General features: G+C 42.3%; 1 protein-coding gene across 3 annotated transcripts in view; it reads left to right on the top strand.

The window, feature by feature from the left end:
- The window catches only part of TTC28 (tetratricopeptide repeat domain 28), a 628,656-nt gene that overhangs the window by 205,273 nt on the left and 414,524 nt on the right, over nt 1-8,859 (top strand). Inside the window, exon 1 of one of the 3 annotated variants that reach the window (XM_035017266.1) lies at nt 4,041-4,340. The exons of the other annotated variants lie outside the window; for them this stretch is intronic. Coding sequence (XP_034873157.1) covers nt 4,314-4,340 — 27 coding nt within the window. The 5' untranslated portion in view covers nt 4,041-4,313. Of the gene's footprint in view, nt 1-4,040; nt 4,341-8,859 lie in introns of those variants that run through there. 3 annotated transcript variants of the gene reach the window in all.

Here is an 8,859-nt window from a genome sequence, read left to right as displayed (position 1 = left end):
TATCTATCTATCTATCTATCTATCTATCTATCTATCTATCTATCTATCTATCATCTATCATGGAATATTACTCAGCCATAAAAAAGATTAAAATCTTGCCATTTGCAGTGACATGGGAGTCATGGAGCTAGAGAGTATAATGCTAAGTGAAATAAGTCAGAGTAAGACAAATACCATATGATTTCATCATGTGGAATTTAAGAAACAAAGCAAATGAGCAAAGAAAAAAAAGAAGAGAGAGAGACAAGCTAAGAAACTGACTCTTAAATACAGAGAACAAACTGATGGTTACCAGAGGGGAGGTGGGTGGGAGGATAAGTGAAATAGGTGATGGGGATTAAGGAGGGCACTTGTGATGAGCACCAGGTGACGTATGGAAGTGCTGAATCACTGTATTGTTCACCTGAAATTAATATAACACTGTAGGTTAACTATATTGGAATTAAAATAAAAAAAACAATGGAACTAGGTGACTGGGAAATTAATAGTAATGTCCAGTAGACAATTTAAATATATGTATTAAAAATGTAAAAATAAAAAAAGCCTGCCTCAGTTATGCCGTTGCCTACCATGAACATCGTGAGTGCTCTGCATTCTACAGGATATAGTCCAAATTTCTCTGCCTTACAATGTTCCCTATCATTTGGTCCCAACATACCTTGCCAAAATACCTTTTACTTTGTATGGAATGGAATGGACTTTTGACTCATTCACCATTCATCCCCTCACCCCCACCCCGCCCCATTCATTCTTTTTTCCCAGAATATTGAGCACTTCTGCTGTGCCAGGCACGATTTGGGGCACAGGGGATTACAAAGCTGAACAAGACAAAGTCTCTGCCTCTAACATTCTCACACTGAAGCCTTATATTTTAGAGAGGTCAATATGTGTATCTTGAATACATCTTACGTACGCTTGTCTTTTTTGTTCACACTGTTCTCCCTTTTTCTTTCATTGTTTCATTCAACAAGTATTCAAAGACTGCTTATTTTGTCAGGTATTTTTTCACGGGGTGTTGGTATTATAACAGAGCACAGTCCCCGCTCCCTTGGAATTTATGTTCTTATGAGATGAATAAGACATTAAGTAAACAAACAAAATATATGTCATAAGGGCTATGAAGTAAAATGTAGCAGAATAGGGAAGATAGAACATAACAGTGTGTGGGTCGGGCGCCTGGGTGGCTCAGTCGTTAAGCGTCTGCCTTCGGCTCAGGTCATGATCCTGGGGTCCCCGGATCAAGTCCCGCATCGGGCTCCCTGCTCGTTGGGAGGCCTGCTTCTTCCTTTCCCACTCCCCCCGCTTGTGTTCCTGCTCTCGCTCGCTCTCTCTGTCAAATAAATAAAGTCTTTAAAAAAAAAACAAAAACCAAAAAACTGTGTGGGTCATGGTGCTATTATTTTAGAAGGAATGGTGAGAGACAACCTTTCTAATATATTTGAACAAAGTCCTGAAGGAACTGAGGGAGAGCCAAGATGCTCTCTGGAGGAAGAGCGATTCAGATAGGGAGTGCAACAAATATATGCTTGATATGTTCTAGGGATAGTGAGGTGGCCAGTAGGGTAGGAGCTGAGAAAGGGAGCAGGAGAGGGGTAAGTGGGGAGTTCTGAAACGTGGAAGGGTCTAGATCCTGAAGGTCATTACTGAACGTGGTAGGCACCTTGGCTTTTGGCTCTAGAATGAGTTGTATCTCCTCTGAATTTTTACTTCACATTCCTTTGTGAAACCTTCCTTGACCATCACTGTTTACAATGATTTCTCCTTCTAACTCTTGGAACACCTACTGACTACATAACTCCTTTGTTGCTTAACTGACTAAGGCAATGCCTGATGGTCTTTTTATAGGTTTTCTGTTTTGTCCTAGCTTCTTTGTAATTTCCTGTAGCATAGAGACTTCGTCTTACATCATTCTATCCTAAATGTTACTCTGTACTTAGATGGTACTTAATATATGTTTGTTTGGTGGAGGCCCTGGCCTCAGATGTCAGCAGTAGGAACTTGAAAGTGATGTCTAAGAACGAAGTGATAGGACTTGGTGATAGAGGAATGTTAGAGGAATTCCTTAACATAAGGAATGATGTGAAGGTTTTGTTATCCTGGATGAATGACAGTGCTATGGACAGATAAAGGAAAGTTGGGAAGAGAAACTGATTTTGGGGTAGATTGCTGAATTTGGTTTGCAATTTATTGAACTTTCCGTGGTAGTACCAGGTTAAGCTGTGTGGAATGATTTGGATATGTCAGAACATATACAGAGTATTGGTGTTATTTGCTGGTATTATTTGCTGACTACTGTATGTAATTTCAAGAGCAGGGGCAGCCTCTTACTCATAATTCTAGTGCCTGGAACAAAGGCTGGCAAAAATAGGTGCTTAAGCCATAGACACTTCATAGTTTTACTGAAATGAGAGGTAGCTATGATGCACGTCATGAAAGGGTCATAGGCTCTGGAGTCGTGTTATTGTGGGTCTGAATACCAGCCCCACCACCTTCCATGTGTTGTGGTCTTGGTTGAGCACCTGACCCCTCTGAATCTCAGTGTCCTCGTCTGGCACATCAAACAATAAGACCTTCCTTGCAGGGCTTGAGATGGTGAATGTAGGCATAGGTCCTGGCAGAGAGAAGTGGTTTAAGAAGTAGTACCTATTCATTTAGCTATAATTGTTAATATTATAAAAAAGATAATGCTTTCACCATTGAATTTCAGACAGGCTTAGAAAAGATCTTACAAGTAATGTTTCAGAACTGTTTTAGGTATTTTAATAACATTTATAATCAGATATAGTTAGTGTTCAGTCTGCATATAATAGCCCACATCAGCCAATCCTGCCAATGTATCTAGAACTTGGAGAGTAATAAGTTAAACATTGTTGGAACTTGGACTCATAGTACATCAGTTACTATTATTATGTACATTAGTATTCTAGTAGCTTACACCACCCATTATATTCCCATCTATCAAAATAGCCTCATGGTGGGATAGGAGTTGATAGACATGTTGGATGACAAATAATAGTGGAATTACATAGTATCTTGTGTTTGGACATTATCTCCTTAAATAAGATGGAATCATTTTACAGAAGACGAATGAAACAATCTCCATAGCAGTAGTTTATAATAATAAAATTAGTCCTAGATTAGAGAAGCAGAGTCTGTTCTTTTTTTAAATTAACATATAATGTATTTGTTTCAGGGGAGCAGAGTCTATTCTTGATTAATTTTTTTATCTTTTAAGATATCTGAAATCCTTTTTCTTCAAATCATACATTGAGATTTTGTCTTTTGGTCTGGAGTCCTTTTGCAATTCCTTTTTTCTCTTGATGTAACTCACAAATTCAAATATATCTTTTGAAATGGTTTCCTGATTTTGTAGGTCTCTCCTGGTTCTGATTCCTTAAGAGCTGTTAGATGCCTCTCAAACTGTATGCTTACTTTTTGCTTTGGAGCAGATGTCGTGGCACTAAGACCCAGAAACTCTGTGTGCTCTGTGTGGCTGGAGCTGGGCAGGCGGTGCTCACACTGAAGGGAAGGAAGTCATTAGTGCAGACTGAGCTGTGGAGTTGGGTTCTTGCAGGATTTCCTTCCAGCCTTTCCCCACTAAGGTTCTTGGGAATTAAAAAAAAAAAATCTAAACACACAAACCAAGTTTTCCTATTTACAGTGTTCAGGGAAGGTAGGCATTTCGGGAAGGGCAGATCCTTTCCCCAAGTTAGCCAAGAAGGAAGAAAAAAAACAGCGTAAAGAAGCTCTGATTACAGATCTTTGGAATTTTCTTTGCTAAATTTTACAAACGAGAAATACACCCAGAATTTTGGGAATTGCTCCAGGCTGCGCGTGAGGGTTTGATTGCTTGTCTAATCTTTTTTTGAGAAGAGGAGAATTCGCCAAAAGGGGTTTGGATGGCAGGAGCCCGGCTCGGTTTCTGCATCAGCTCTCGTCCTGAGTCTCTTCTCTGAGGGAGGGTCTCTGCAGCCGGCTTGGAGACCCCCTGCCGCAGGCTCCTTTTGCAGGCGCTGTCTGGGGGGTGGGGGTGGGGGTGTGTGGTGGGGGGAAATGCCCCGCTCTCGCAGGAGTACGCTGGTTGCTGCTGGGACTTCCTAGCCCGGTGGGAAGTGTGTTTGTGGTGTGGGGATACTTTTCATTGAACTGAAGGCGAAAAGACTGGACTCTCCTGGGCTTTTTCCCTTCGCAGTGAATATGGGAAAGAATTAGGGGGTGGGAGGGAGGCAGCATGACTTGCAGTCGCTGCTGCCCTGCATCTGCCCCCAGCCCCCAGCCAGCATCTTGATGTTCCACGTATCGGCTGTACAAATATGATGAAATGGCAGCCCCGGAAGAAGGTAAGTGTCCTGGAGTGGGGACGGGGCCCTGATGCCCGACCCAGGGAAGGGTGACTGGGGGCGGTTGCCCTCGGGTCCCTCCATCCCTTCCGTAGTTTGCTGGGCTGGCCGGACAGGCAGCTCTGTCCCTTTAGGGACTTGGCGCCAGTCCCTCAGGGACGAGTTACCAAGTCAAGTCTGCGTCCACTGCCCTCTTAAGTTTTTCCTTCTTCGTATGCCCGGACTCTCAGGGGTGACAGCTCAGAAACACCCATTTGCTTTGGAAGCCTCGTGAAGCCAGCGACACGATTAGCTTTGCAGGACCAAGCCAAGAGCTGCCAGAGTCCAAGGACTCGGTGGCGCCCTGTCTCTGGGGGGCCATTTGGGGCTGCACCCCCAACCCATTCCAGTGTCCCTGCAGGTGGGTTTTGTAGCACCTACTTCCCCAAGGGGTTAAGAGGTTGTGAGCCGCTGGCAGCTGCTTCCCAAGGGCCCCGCTGGGGGGCGAGCATCCCCAGCACAACCGCCCAGCAGCTGGTTCCCGGGCAGCTGGGCCGCGGGGCCTCCTGCCCCAGCGCCTGGGGCCGGGCCGGGCCTTCTGCCTGCGGGGCTCCAGGGCCGCCGCGTGGGCCGGCGCGAGTGCGTGCGCCGGCCATTGTGCACGGGTGTGTGTGTCTGTGCGTGTCAGCGTGCACGGGCGTGTGTGCATCGATCGTGGGGAAGAGGGGGAGGGGGCACTTTGCTTTTTGCGAGATTATTTCCTAATATGGCTCCTTTGTTGAGAACTCAAGAAAAAAAAAAATCCAGTGGTTCTATCAAAATAAATTGCTATTGGTCCCAGAAATAACGTTTCTAAATGTGGGACTGGTCCCTGCCCCAGGACGCTCAGGGAGAAAGACAGCTTTCTTTAAGTTGTTGGCGGCTGAAGGTTTGGCTAGGGCTCCCTTTTGCTAACTTGCCTGACTGGCGCTGTTAGGTGAACCCAGTGGTTCACTGCATAGCAGGACCCCCCCCCCCTTCCACTTCAAATACCTCATTTGGCCATGGTTCTTATTGACATTCTTCTGAAGGAAAACACAGCGAACTGAATGTGCTGTGCCCCTCCCCAGCCTTGACCTGTCTGGGTTAGCAGCTGCCTGGTGTTTTACTTGAACTAGCTAAACTGACTCTTTCTTTGTGGCATGATGTGTGATACCATGTTTTACATCAGAGTTGAAATAGAAATCGTGTGTGAAATGATTCTCAGATATTGTGCGTTTGCTATATTGCTAGAGAATCTAACAACCCTTCTTTAGTATAGCCTGGTAAATTGAAAGGTTTTCTTTGATATTTGATTAATGCAGTTTTGATCTCTGATGCTAAGTCATTTCTTACCTCATCCTGAAGTCAGAATCTCTTTTATATTAGTTCTCATCATAGAGCTTCTTTTAGTGATATTGGTTCCATTTACTTTAGTTAAGAGATCCATGTATCTCGTCCCTCCAGTCCCTAACAAAAATTAGAGTCAGGTTGAGGAAAACCATGGAAGAAACCGTATAATTAAGCAATTTAAATAGATACTGTGTATTCCTAAAGTGCTCCCCCCTTTCTTGTCTATTTGTAAATTGCATATTTATGAGTACTTTTAAGATGTCTGCAAACTATACATTCATAAATGTCTGTTTTTTCTATTTTACCCAATATGCAGTAACTCATGTGGTTATGTCTGTGGAAACCCCTCTGGGTACTGGTATTGCTTGAACCACGGAAGTATTATTCTTGGCAGTCAGGTGGATTTCTGGACTCTGGAAGATTCTGTTTCAAGTGTTAGGATTCACTCTGCAGTATTTACTCACTCTGTGATGCTTAAATTGCTATACCAGAAGGTTGTGTTTATTCACTGTATTCATAATCCCAAACCATCATGTTATAAAGATCCAGATATAATTCTTCAGTGTTCATAGATGATTAAAAAATAAGCTGAGCCATCAAATACTGTATGATTATTTGGTGGTGGCTTGAGAACAATTCTTGCTTCTTCTACATTGGAAATGGAAGCTTCCTTGGATGATACTCAGTGTTCAAAACCGGTAAGGCACCAGTAAGTCTTTACAAAGATTAGGTTTATTTTCTTATTCTTGCAAGAATACTCTCATGATCGGATCATTGCCATGGTTTCTGCTAACACATTTGTAGTGGAACAGTCACATGCCATGTGTTTTGCCAAACTGTTTCATAAAAATCATTTACACTACAGATGAAAATTGATACTGCATTGATGTGATTTTAACAAAGCTAGGAAGACCATCTATAGAATGCTGGCTGCCCCAAATAGCATTTGTCTATAGCTGGGCTTTATGACTAGAATTGGTTGGTAACTTGCTATCATGGGGTCCTGTCAGCCACCAGGGCTGGCTTTTATAAAATCTGGGTTAACTATAGAGAACAACCATAGGTTCTAGGTTTCTTTGTTTCTGAGCATGCAGCTGGGGTATATGATGGACGGGGAGCTTCTTAGTCCTCTTTGCTTGCTTGCTGAATTAAACTAAATACTAAAATTCAAGATGTGCACTATGAAATATTCAGTTAGGGTCTCCTAACTTTTCCCAAAGAAACCACCACAACATGATTAATCATGTTGCACCCTCAGAATTAGTGAGGAGCTTAGGAGCCAGTCTTCCAAAGCCTCCCACCAAGAGCCCTGTAATTACCCTAAAAAGTAAGATTCTGTGCAATTGTGATTGCATCATGGTAAGAATGGCATTTAATATCATGCAAATAGCAGCTGCCATTTTTAAAGCACCTGTGCTATGCCTGTAGGCATCTGTACTTACTCTATATGCATTCATTTAATTCTTAGCCAGTGTGGTGGTAGGTGTTAAAAGTTGCATTTTACAGATAAGGAAACAGGTTTAGAGAGGTACGATGACTTACCCAGAGTCACACAGCATGGCAGGGTCAGAGCTAGGATTGGACCAGCCCTTTCTTCAAGAGGTGTGTTTTTCACTGTTATACTTGAGAGCTTATCCAAGAAAGATAAAGCCTGACTGCTGAGGTGATCTCAGTATATAAGAAGGTTTGCCATAGCTTTGCTCCCGCATCTCTGCATACTGGACCAAGATGTTCTTCTTCCCCATCCTTCTTCTTGAAGAAACACGATCATTTTATCTATCTCTGACTTCTTGGAGCATTTAGAATTTATGCACTTTTAGGCTGATTGTCTTTTAAATTGATAGCAAACTTTAAAACAAATCTATTTGTGTATCCAGTCTCTCAATTACACTTCAGGCTCCTTGAGTTCAGGAACCATATCTCATAACTCTTTTTTTTGGTGCCAAGGATAGTGTAGTTGCTCAGTAAGTTTTTTTTTTTTTTTTTTTGGTAAGTAAGGATTCTCTCTCCTTTTAGAGAGAATCATAAGCAGGAGCCCAGCATGGAGCCCTATGTGGGGCTCAGTGTCACAACCTTGAGATCATGACCTGAGCCGAAATCAAGAGTTGGATGCCCAACTGACTAACCAACCCGGTCACCCCTCTCAATAAGTATTTGATGTAAAAGTAAATAAGAACTATTACTTCGTAAAACTTGTAGTTTTAGACTTTCTTATTCTGAGATAGTTGGAAGTTTAAATGTAAAAAGATTCAAAATATCTCAATTGATTCATAGATACTAGACTATAGTGGTTTATTAAAGAGTACCAGAATATATTGGCACTGAATTCTGGTCTTCCGTAGAGAATATTAGAAAGGGGACAGCCAGGGGCGCCTGGGTGGCTCAGTCGTTAAGCGTCTGCCTTCGGCTCGGGTCATGATCCTAGGGCCCTGGGATCGAGCCCTGCATCAGGCTCCCTGCTCCGCGGGAAGCCTGCTTCTCCCTCTCCCACTTCCCCTGCTTGTGTTCCCTCTCTCGCTGTGTCTGTTTCTGTCAAATAAATAAATAAATAAAATCTTAAAAAAAAAGAAAGGGGACAGGCATACTTTCCACAGGATATCTATGGCAGTCATTGTTAAGACACACTACCAGAATCCATGGACCAGACTCCTGATTCAGTGTCATGATCCTTTTATTAATGTAACCTTATTGGCCTGGCAAAATATACTTTTCCCTGTTTACACATTAAGAGGCTATCATGTAGCACATTATTTTTATCTTGTACTTGCAGAAATGATAGTAATTAAAATGCTCATCTCATAGAAACATGTTTGTTTACAATTCTGAAGTGATTTCTGCTCTTTAAAATCCAAGGATTAGTGTCAGATAACACTGTGTAAATAAGACTTCAGTCGAAACCTGCAGGAAAGCTGCTGCTGATTGGATTTTTTCATTGCTTATCTAATGTTATTTTACTGTTCACACATAAGAAAAGATCATTAATAGGAATATGTCCCATAAACTACATTAATTATGTCATTTGAGAATCATATGATGTATTTGTCTTGTTATACTTGTCACATTAATATAACGTGAATCTGGCTTCTTAAATGACTTCTCTGGTGGAGCTTCAATTAAAGAACTTGTTTGGAAGCTCACTTGTAAGGATTCCATCCTGTAAATTTGTGTC

This window comes from Mirounga leonina, unplaced genomic scaffold (assembly GCF_011800145.1).
Source record: "Mirounga leonina isolate KUSES-001 unplaced genomic scaffold, KU_Mleo_1.0 Mir_171, whole genome shotgun sequence".
NCBI lineage: Eukaryota > Metazoa > Chordata > Mammalia > Carnivora > Phocidae > Mirounga > Mirounga leonina.
Note: the sequence above shows the minus strand (reverse complement) of the source record. Positions and strands in the feature narration are given on the sequence as shown.